This window comes from Solanum pennellii, chromosome 1 (genome assembly GCF_001406875.1).
Source record: "Solanum pennellii chromosome 1, SPENNV200".
Lineage (NCBI taxonomy): Eukaryota > Viridiplantae > Streptophyta > Magnoliopsida > Solanales > Solanaceae > Solanum > Solanum pennellii.
The window spans coordinates 88512596-88524917 of record NC_028637.1 but is presented as its reverse complement, the minus strand read 5'-3'; the positions used below and the strand labels follow the sequence as shown (position 1 = coordinate 88524917).

Genomic DNA, 12322 nt, shown 5'->3' with positions numbered 1-12322 from the left:
TTAGTGAACTTGTACACATTTAGTTAGTTCTTTTACATAATAGTATAATAATAATGAAGAGAGGAAAAAAATATTCCTTTTGATGTAAAATTTGGTGCTGAATTGGAGTTGATTGTACCAAAAATAGCGCTAATACCAAATTTTATAGTTCATTTTATTTAATTTTAATTAATTAACATGTATCTTATTTCGTTAAATCACATAATAATAAAAATAAAATTAATCTGATATAAACACCTAATACAAATAAGTTTTTTTTTTCAAAATTTGATGCTTGAATTGAAGATGTCGTATCTAGCTGAGTACCAAGCCCAAGTGATAGTATGTTGGTCTCAATTTGCAAGTCCAACTTTGAAAGCCCAAAAGAGAAGCTTTCTTTTCGAGAAGAAATTGACAAATGGTCATTATTTTAGATAACTAATTCCATTTAGTCATTATTTGGAGTAAAATCACCTTTACATGTCACATGTAAAAAACTCACTATAATGTGCTTCGAGTTTGAATTTTTTATAAATGAATTTCATCTTGGAGTATGAAATTCTCCCATCGAACGAAACAATTTAACGCAGGTTATGATTCTAATTCAATTTTTTAAAATAAAACTTTTGCAACGAAATTCTATAACAAAATTTGTTCGAGTTCTAGCAACTTGCATTGTCTATAAATTCAAATAGGTGAGATAATTCTCTTACCCTTAATACTTTTTTTTAAAAGAACTCGTACACAGTCTTAGAATTATAACTTACAAATAGGAGCATTAATATTTATTTGTTGGGGTGTTATTTTGTTTAAAGCCAAAAGGAGTTCATTTTTTTTTAAAGTAGGGTAAATAATTTTTAACCTTGTATATTAGGGATTCTTTGAAATAGTCCATTAAGGTTTCAAATAGTTACCTTAAATATGGATCCTTCTCTTTTTCCTGTTTTAGTGGGGATTTAGGAATATAAATCCCTATATATTTTCATTATACCTAGCAAGGCGTTGATATTGTTAAAATTAATACTGAAAAAAAAAAGAATTCCTTCAAAATAAATAGGGAGGGTTTTTTCAGAGAACATAATATACAAAGAAAACAACTGCTTGCTTTTGAATTGATTCATAACAAGCAAAACCAATCAATGGATGAGGCAAACAACAACATGTATGGAGAAATTGAAGAAATTATCGACGATATTGAACAGAGGTTTAACCAGATCAACAAATTTAGCATACTTTACTATCCTCCAGATGATCATCACTTCTTGAAATATGACAGAAATTCCAAGAACATGGGATTGGATAGCGCCTTTCGCCAACGAATCAAAAAAGAATGGCTTTTATTGGAGAAGAAGCTTCCCAGTTCCATTGTTGTCAAGTCTTATGAGAAGAGGATTGATCTTATGAGAACAGTCATTGTTGGTCCACCTGATACGCCTTACGCCTATGGCCTCTTCTTTTTCGACATACTTTTTCCAAGAAACTACCCTAATTGTCCTCCAAGAATTCATTACCATTCTTATCAGCTTGACTTGAACGAATTTTTGGACCCTAAGGGTAAGGTTATACTTAGTCTATTGGAAAATGGTAACATAGTGAGTAACTGGTATTGTGGTGTTCAAGGCAAGTGGAATCCACACAAGTCTAACATATTGCAAGTGCTCACAGCTATTCAGACTTCAATCTTGAGTACCACACGCGTAAATCCTTGCGGTAGAGAAGGTTACAAGAATGCATTTACCTCCACATGTAAGGGCATGATATGTATGCTGAAGGAACCCCTCATGAACTTCCGAGATTTTGTGGCGGGATACTTCAGGACAAGGGCTCACCATATTCTGCTGAACTACAAGAAGCAAATGGATGACAGTGACTCGATGGTTGATCTTTTCCATGAACTCTACAGGGCTTTTGAACAGAATGGAACATATTGCAAGCACCATATTTTGGTAGACCTTCCGGCAGAGGAGAAGATCAAACAGCCAAGGGTTTGTTAAGAATGTTGCAACTATCTTGAGCAACGTACTCTCTAAGCTAAAAAAAACCTGGCCTGAGAAAAAAAATAGGAGTAGTAGTAGTAGTTAATATGGTACGCGGATGAGCAGAATAATTTTGCATAATCATTCTTTGTTTTTTTCAATGCTAGTAAATTTACCTTATTGAATTATCAATGTTCCCCATCTATTAATTGTTGAATTCCCAATTTATTGTTGAATTCCCAAATTTGGAGCAAGAAGCATACTGCACATATTTCTGATGGTTATGATCAACAATTCACTTAATACTTCATACAGCAGATGGAAATTCATGTTGGAATGAAAAAGTAATTTTTTCCTTTGATAAGTATCTGTTCACTTTCATTTTTCCCTTCAACCCAACCCGTGTTCATGAATGTCATAGAACAGGTAAAAAGAACCCTGCAAATTTCCCAAGTTTGCTTAAATAGACAAAAGAAACATGACAAATTACCGAGTGTCATAACTATTGTGTTGCGTCAAAACATAAAAGTGAAATATGTTCGACTTGAAGAAGAAACCAGCTAACATCATGATAACATATCCCACTTATTATTTCACCACATATGTACTCGCACTCCCATAGGGATACATACTCTGTTAATGACTCAATTTAATATATAGCCTATATTGAACTTTTTAGAGTTAGACGCCTAACATTCATCCTCTAAGTTTTGTTCTTGGATTGTTGCTTCCAATGTGTAATGTCACATTCCTGTAGGGAAATGCATACTCGTTGATGGCTCAATTTAATATAGCCTAATATTGAACTTTTTAGAGTTATTCGCCTAATATTGATCCTTTTAGTCTTGCTCTTCGATTCAATTGCTTCCAAAGTGTAATGAGCTGTAAAGTGATCCTGAAATTAGTTCATGAGACCGAGTACACCTTATAGTTAACATTCGGAGGTACTATGTAGTCTTATGCTTTATAGCATCTGTGTTTTTTACAGTTCAGGCAGTGAAAGCAATGTATGAATATACAAAAAAGAAGAGAGAAAGATACTGGAGCATACAATGTGAGATTTACCTCATTAAGCCTTTTCTGGATCTTACAAAGTTCACAAAACTGCTAACACCAAAGTTAACCATCTTCCTCCAAAAGCAAATTCGTGAATTTGAAGTTGATTTCCACAGCTGGCAAGGGATTGAATTCTCATTAGGAAGTTATGATTGTTTCACTTGAGCTGGCTTGGTACCATCAACATCAATCTTACCTCATTTGTAAAACATCCAGTTAGTGAAGGCCCATATAATTAAAAGGAATGGAAATCATCATATGGAGAAGAGCATGAATCTTTAACTATTTGGAAATAGAACATTACCCACTAAACTAAAGATAGATATATGATGAATGCATAGACTCGTTGCAACTTAACATGTGACTCTCAAATTACTGACTTATAAAGCGAAGAAGTGGAAACATCTTCCCTCATCATTTTAGTATTAAATTAAACAAAAGTCTCAATTGGTTTAGCATCAACCTACAGCAAATCTCCTTGTTCATTCCAAAGTTAATTTACTCATCTATTGGGATCAGAGAAAATTAAGATGACAATTATCATGTTCACATTATAATTAAAACAAAAGGAAACAATGAAGAATTTGGAGCAAGGAACATTAATTTAGGAAGAAAAACAAACTAGAGTTTTGAGATAAAGATACTTTGACATTGTTTACCAAAAATGCAAGTCAAGAGCCTCATATATCTGCTGCTGATTTACTATGAATTCACCATCTATTCTTATCCATTGGGTAGTTGATGCTGTTGGCATTCTACCTCCTGCTTCTCCATTCACTGATGAAGTTGTTATCATAACTGTTCCACGATTTTCGAACCTGTTCAAGCATTAGTCAACTCTTAGTGCCAAATGAGAGATGTTTATATTGCGGGAGAAGTGAAAGATCAGTGTTCCTTTATTAAATTGATAACTTCCAAGAGACTGTATTCCCCTTATTCTCCCTCTTATTTTGGTTGAGAAGTAATGAACCTGATACATTAATGGTATAGTTGTTACCATCTGCAATTTATTGAACAAGTGCTACTCTCAAACTGTTTACCGGAATTACCTTGGGGGCTATGTTGCTCGAGCTCTTTAAAAATGGCAACTGGTACGTGTCGAGTTCTCCAGAAGTAGTATATCTTTGAAGAATACGACACGTGTGACTTCTTTTTTCGGAGAGTCCAAGCAACATAACTGGGAACCATGAACATAAGCAAGTGAAATATCACAATCAAAATTACTGCAACAACACAACAGAACAACATATCCAGTGAAATCTCAAAATTGGGGTATGGGGAATGTAGAATGACACAAACCTTACCACTAACTTGGGGAGATAGAGAGATTGTTTCCGAAAGACACTTGGCTTATACAACAAATCCAATTACAAGAAAGAAGAAAACTGTGGTAAAAACATAGCAACTAACAAGGGGCACTGCAAATCCCCAAAAAAGGACCAAAAACAACAAAATATCGTGATAATGGAATCACAATAAACAACGGTGATGATAGATATCACAATCAAGAACTATAATAACACCTCCAGTACAATGACAAAACGCCAACAAGCCTAGACTCTCGGACACCAACACACCACTCCAATATCTACTCTACCGAGCAAGCTCCACACTTACCCATCTAAGGTCATCACGCGTTCTCCACACTTTCCTAACTAAGGTCATGCCCTCGGTAACATGAAACTGAGTCATGTCCGGTCTAATCGAACTCTCTCCAACACTTTTTCAGTCTACTATCTCTCTTCATACCTAGTATAACCAACAGGAGTCTCTGCATCACATCTTCACATGCCCAAACCATCTAAACCATTATTACTCAGGTCACCAAAATGAATCCTTTATATCAATTCAGATCCATAAGAAAAACAAAAAGAAAGAAAGGTTCAATAAGTCCATCCTCTACCCCCAATACATTAACTACTAACGCATGCTACAAAATAGATAAACAAACAGATGAATCATGGATTTCTAATGTAAAACAGAGTCCATTCTTCAAAATTCAAGAGAGCAGATGCAGATTTTGAAGTATTAGTATTGCAATAAAAGAGGCTTATCCATTTCCAAAGAGCTTCGTAGCTAATGCAAATGATAGATGAGAATCAATCAAATCAGTATAGAGCACGGAAACACAGATGGAAAAAAGAGGTCAGGTCAGAGTCACACCAACTGGAGAAATCAAAGCGCAGAGATTGGAAAAGCCATATTACGAGTTTGTGCGTGAATCTAGCAAACAACAACAGTTTTTCTGATGAAAAGAGTCGTTAGATTCACGCACAAACGCGAAATATGCCTCTTCCTGATTTTCAATTTCTTGTCTGCACGAACTTCAGAGAAAAAAGGCAGCGCCGATGGAAGCCGGTGTTCGGCCGGGTTAGTACGGCGGATACCTAATGAAGATGAGTTTGGGGATAGGTGTCTTCGTACTATTTATAGGTAAATAACTGTGTTACCTGACTAAGTAAAAATCATTTCTCCGTTCGGATTTTGGTACGTTCAAATATATCTAAATACATACTTTATATTTTAAAATATACTTTTAAAAAAATTAAATCATTGATTTATTCTGAATATACCTGAATTGACTAAGGTATATCATATTATAATATTTAACATATGAATTTCACCAACTTTTATGTTCAAATGTTAACTTTCCTTTATCCCCAAATAGTTGCTTGTGAATATTTTTTCCCTCTTTTCAAATCTTCACCCACTTCTTATTATCATAAAGTATTGTTCGATGTAAAAATTAATAACATAGAAATTAATAATATTAAATTTACTTTTACTAATTTATTATTTCCCCCTTTATTTTGTGTTTGACTTAGAATTATATAAAATATTTATTTATAATTACACCTTGAATTATTAAAATTCAAAGGTATGATCAAAATCAAAATTCTCTAAAATAGAGAGTACTTAATTATGTCATTTTGCAAGAAACCAAAATTTAGGAATGGTAAAAAGTTAAAAAGACAAAATTGTAACTAGCAAGTGTTAAGTGTTGTGACGGAATAGACAACGGAATAAAAAATTTTTTATTAATAAACTTAAATTTAAGCTTTAAATATATATAAAAGAAATTATTATCAAGCGTTTTTTCTTAGAGGAATTTTACGCGACCGAAGACCACATTAGTAGCCCTACTAGAATTCATTAACATTATCCCGTTGCGTATCTAAACAGAATATAAATAAAAATACACTGCGTTGCTTGCACGTAAAGGAGCATGTCATTTTTTAAAAAATGGGGCACAATTTTATATATATATATTCGTATCCTACATTAACCTTATATTCTAATTTTATAGCAATTTAATTATCAATCATCACGTTCCAATCACAATCCATCAATTTTTTTTCAGATATATTAGATTATAAAAGTTTAAAACAGGATAACATGAGTTGGAATCGGAATCATTTATTTCCTTTTTTTTTTCTTTATTTGGCAGGGATCATTTGTTTCCTAAATAAAACTTAAATCAAGAGCAACTACATTTTTCCTAATTACACTTCATAAATCATAGCTATATTTATTTTGCTAGAAATTTGTATACATTATATTCATTTGTGCATAATGATTGTATCACTTGTACTTGATAGATTTAATTTTTTTGTACTCATTTTGTATAATTTATTCACTCTTTCTAATGTTGCTTGTATTCATTCATCCTATTGTATTAATTGTATAGGTCGTACGCATTCACTTAGTCTTAAAATTGATGTTGGATGTATGAAAAAAGATCACCTTTTGAATCTCGCTCAAGATTTTATGTAGGAAATCTATATTTATCTTGTAAGAAATATATATATAATTGTATAAATTTTATGTTGGTTTTAATATAATTATAACAACATTATATACAACTCACATTCAACATTATTTATAGAAAATTTAAAACAACTACAACAACATACGAACTTAAAATACAATTATTATACCACTCAACATATAATTATTGTATAATTTCAATACAAAGTTGATACAATTTGACTATAAATTTGAATTTTAATGAATTAGGGCTGAAATTTAGTTCGAATCCCACCTAAATTTTATCCAAATGGCCTCAAATTTAAGATTCAAACTCCCCTCAACATTTCAATTCTACTGAAGTATCACAACTCCAGATAAACTTTATATGCAGTACGTAAATTAATTTTTGAAACTTGAGCTTCGAGTTCCTTTGATGGCTAACAATGCAATGAAATAAACTCTTGCTAAACTAAACTATATCTAAACTAGTAACAATGTTGAAATCGTAGTAATAAAGAAGTGAAAAAAAGTAAATGTATGATAATATATTTTTCTATGTACACGTAAATTGAAAAATTAGATATAAATCTAATCAAATATAACAATTTGAAAAGACACATTATAAGTTTGTGCGTCAATCTATCAGACACAGTAAATAAATCATCCGATAGATTCACTCACGAACTTAAAATATGACTCTTCCTAATAAAAGAAGAAGGATTCATAAACTAAGATGAGTTAGATGGAGGAGAGTATTTCTCCTTTTATAGGTAAAAAATCTATCCATATGTATACAACCTACTCTTGTATTCAGAGTGTCTTACTTATTTTAGTTTTCTATTTTTCTTTTCAAATTAATTAAATATCTTTACCAGATTAATTATTTTTCTATAAATAATTTGAGGGTCTTTAACTTAAAAAAAAATCACAAGTTTTATAGAGTGGAAGATTTAGAAAAAGTTTTATCAAGGACTCATAATATTATTACCTAATCAAAAATATTTAGTCTTTTTGTTTTAATGATATTTCCATTTTTAATCTTGGTTAGGGTTCATAAATATTATTACCTAAATAAACAAATATATTAATTTTGTTTGAATGGTTTTCCCATTTTTAATATTGGTAAATGGTAAGGGTTCGTAATATTATTTCCTGATTAAAAATATTAATTCTTTTTATGTATATTTTTATTTTTATGTTCTGGCCAGGATACCATCTTTTACTATCCTTCCTCTTAGTCTTATGAATTATGCCGTTTTGTGAATGAACAAATTAGTCTAATTAGAAAATAAAGGTTGGGTAATTATTGACATTTTGTTTCACTTTTAATCAGAGGTTTCGGGTTTGAGTTTGGGTATGGAGAAAATCTTGTTGAAAGCGTTACCTCCCAAATGGGAATTGCAGAGCGCGATCCGAATTTAATTGGAGGTGCAATTGGGGCTTCAGACACCGGCTGAAAAATCAAAACAAATAGAGTAACTTTCACATATAGCAAATATAAAAATTGTATTTGTATGTTATAGTTATAGTTTGTGTAATTATGCTCCATAGCAAACATAAATATATATATTTCGCTATACATATATGGAAAAAAAAACAATTGTATCATTCGCTATACATATACAAAAGAAAGCAGTTGTATAATTTGTGTTTGTATAAAAACGAGAAAGAGAGAAAGACAAAAGAAAATTGGGCAGGGAATATTTGTATTGTATAATTATAAGAGTATAGGACGAAGATATATGTATTTGCATGTGTATATACAATGCAATTTATACATTCCGTTTCTATTTGTATAAGCGAGAGAGGCGAGGGTGGCGAGCGAGATTTAGGAGAGCGGAGAGGGAACGAAAATATATGTATATATACAATTTCTTCTCGCTTTATACAGACACAAACGCAGTTTATACATTTGTGTTTGTATAAAAGCGAAAGAGACAAGCGAGAGTACCACCAAAACGAGAGCGGCGAGCAAGATTCCACCTGGGAGAGGCGAAAATAACAATAATTTGTTATAGGGTACAATCAAATAAAATTATATTTATAGTATTTAATTTGATATTATATATAATTTTTTCCAAAGAAATACATATAGTACTACAAATCAAACTGTATTTGCAATCTTTTCATCTCACGGTTATTCATTTGAAATAATTATAACATGATTTTAAGGTTGGATTTATGTTTGGGAAAATGACTGAGAATAGCAAACATTTAACCTATATTAGGTAGAATTGTTACAGTTTTAAGAAAATTATACTTCGCGGTCATTGTATAAATCCAGCATTTGTATATGCTTATCCCAATTATTTGTATACGATTTATGAAAAAAATTATAATAAATTGAGAAAATTGTGTGAAATAGCAAACTATTAATTCAAATTAAATGGTATGGTTATAGTTTATTTTATTTATAATTCGCAGAAAACATTCCATTTTTTTTTGCCATCTGGTTCGGTATACAATTAGTCATTTTCGATATACAATTACTCATTCGGTATACAAATGTATAAAATGTGTTTGTGTTTGTGTTTGTATAAAGCGATAGAAAAGTGTATATACAAATATAAATACATCTATTTTCGTCCTATACACTTATAATTATACAAATACAGATCTCACTATACAAATTACAATATATAAATGAATTTATACAAAACTTAATAATTTGTATAAAATTGAATGTATCTAGCGAGTTATATAAATCAAAAGCTCCATAGTAAACATAAAATTCGATATAGAGCGCATTTATGCAAACTATAGCTATAACATACGAATATGATTTATATGTTTGCTCTATGTAAAAGTTACTCTAATAAATTACCCTCTTTGTATATTGGAAAATAAAATATACAAATGAGGTTTTGAAAAATTTCTAAATATATAAATAGCAAATGAACTATAGCTATGGAACGCAATTATCGAAACTATAACTTTAGAACCTTATTATTTTATTATGTTTGCTATTTTTGAAATTTTCCTATTATGTTTTTGGTCTAAAATTTAATTTCAGGGCTTTAGGCCCAATTTTAAAGGGAAACTTACATAAATATCGTATATTAAGAAAATATTTAACTACCATTTATAGCAATAACATCTTTTGTCACTTGACCACTTTTAATATATTTATACATATTACAAAAAATAATTTATTATTCACATATAATACTAGTTTTATTGATAAATAATATGTTTATCACACAGTTAAATACACTTATAACTCAATCTGTCAATTTCTTATCAAACGAGCATTATATATTTTTAAAAACAGTTATAATTCATATATATGCAAGGATACTGAAAATGAAATGATATAAAATAGTAAAAATGTAACGAAGGTGTACCCACTCCACATTCATAATAGTAACTCCCCTCCGTTGAGCCTTTTCTTATTTCCTCTACAGTGTTGCATTCATAATTCACTTTTAATACATATTATAGATATAACATATATTGCTATAAATTATAATCAATAAATAAAAATATCGCTAAAATTAGTAATTATTTATACTTTATTAAAGATACCGATCCAAATATTTTTTTCCTTTTTAAAAGTAAAGGCCCATTTGGTTTTAGGATCTGATTAGGCCCAACTTTAAAGCAAAATTAGAAGCCTTCAAAATCATAAAGATGTGTCATATTTAACCAGTTTGATTCATTTTAAAAATTATTTATAATCGATTTTTATTTAAATCGTAAGTTTTTGTACCCGCGATCAATCAGAAACTGCATGGAAGCCCAAGTTTTGTCTATCAGGTCTTGAAACTTCTGGGTGCATAGTAAACACATATCTCATCAACACATAATTTGTCTTTTCAAATATTTACTCTTAATATGCTTTTTATTAAATTTTCCATTTAGTAAAAGCGTAGGTAAATCCACGAATAGCTACTTAGTATTTTTAAACTGAACTTTTATAACATTATCATGAAATTTCATAAGTAGAATTCAGAGTTTTTTATATGAATTATTTCTAAAATCGAGGCTAAAAAGTTATCGATTGATATTTCTACTAAAATCTCCCTGTATATTTAAAAATGCATTTTCATTTTTATGATTTTAGGACGTGTGAGCCTATCATCTCTTTTTCCATCTGAAATTTTTTTAATTTTAATATAAAAAGTTATAGGCACACAATTATTTATGGATAACATGTCTGCTTGAGTTTATAGCTAAAAGGTGTGCGATTCATTTTAGATTTTTTTTTTAAAAAAAAAAGATTTGTTCTCTTATTATTATTATTATTATTATTATTAATGTATTATATGTTTGAAAATTATGATAGTGAATGATTTAATTGATCTTTTTTTTTTAGAGAAACATGTTTGTAGAAACTATTTAAATTATATACGCAAATGAAAAAAATAATATTATATTATTTATGTTATAAAGACATAAATTTTATTGGGTTAAATTATTTTAAATTTTTTTATTAAATTCATGTATACTTGGCTTGATCAATTAATTTGGACGGTACAATTTAATACATCAATTCTATTGCATTGAAGCTCGAGGTCCATTTTATCTTGACGTTCAAACTCATGTCAAGTATCGAGTAATTTGATATCCAATCAAATTCAAGACCAACAAATGATGTGACAACTCTCTATAAAATAAGGACCAATCAAAAGTTTCCAATAATTTTCAAAATAACATATTTCGTTCAATCACAAAATAACTTTACACATATAATTTGGAATAAGATTATATTAATGACTCGCATGAAGCAATTAAAATTGAAAAAATTATCTTATCCATATCGTATATACCAATTCTACTAGTCTTTTAAACAATTACTCATTTTATTACTAATTAAGACTTTTGAATTACCATATAGTGAGGAAGATACGATTAGATATATGTATTTTTGCTAGTAGCTATATTAAAATTGAGAGAGATGAACGAGATGATATGTATATATGTCTAGTTGATTCACTTGTATCTAGGTGCCAAATACATAGGAGACTAAGAGAGTGACGAGCAATATGGGAGAGAGACAAAAGAAGTGGGTGAATTCTGCCTAAATACATGTGATTCCACTTAGATACAATGTATCTAAAATAAAATTACACCTAATTTTGACCTATGTATTCCGAGATACACATTAGATGCACAAAAATCTTATAAAATTCATAATATTACAAATAGGAGTGTAACTAAATAAGTAGCTCTTAACTAATAAGATTTCAGTATGTTTCCGATAACTTAGATTGATCGAAAAAATGGATTTTAATTATAGTTCCTAAAGTGTCTCCTTAAAATCAAGGTATAAATTTAGGGGTTATGTATCTTGTCAAAAATATGTTTAAACAAGTAGTATTAGCCCCCTGCAAGGAAACATCCATTTTCATCCTCACACACACAAAAAAATTGAGTGGCATGTAATGTGCCACAGTGCCACTATCATTGAGCTGGATAATTATGATATAATTAGAAGTATAGAGTGTGCAATGAATTTGGAAAGTGACTCTTATTAAGGAATAATCCAGGGTGTTCTCATCAAATTATGTGTTCATTGTTTGTTGTGGTAGGGACCTATAGTAGCTATATATAGAGGTAGG

The 12322-nt window shown here is 30.1% G+C and overlaps 1 protein-coding gene and 1 long non-coding RNA gene across 2 annotated transcripts; one reads left to right on the top strand and one right to left on the bottom strand.

The window, feature by feature from the left end:
- Window positions 1-1012: 1012 nt before the first annotated feature.
- Window positions 1013-2026, top strand: LOC107016034 (probable ubiquitin-conjugating enzyme E2 25). Its single transcript, XM_015216512.2, has one exon. The coding sequence runs from the start codon at window positions 1119-1121 to the stop codon at window positions 1971-1973; it is 855 nt and encodes a 284-aa protein (XP_015071998.1). The 5' UTR covers window positions 1013-1118; the 3' UTR covers window positions 1974-2026.
- Window positions 2027-2223: 197 nt separating this feature from the next.
- Window positions 2224-5411, bottom strand: LOC114077339. Its single transcript, XR_003578530.1, has 4 exons — window positions 4061-5411; window positions 3671-3981; window positions 3021-3202; window positions 2224-2393 (listed from the first exon to the last, which is right to left on the bottom strand). It is a non-coding gene; the product is annotated as an uncharacterized LOC114077339 (long non-coding RNA).
- Window positions 5412-12322: the final 6911 nt, after the last annotated feature.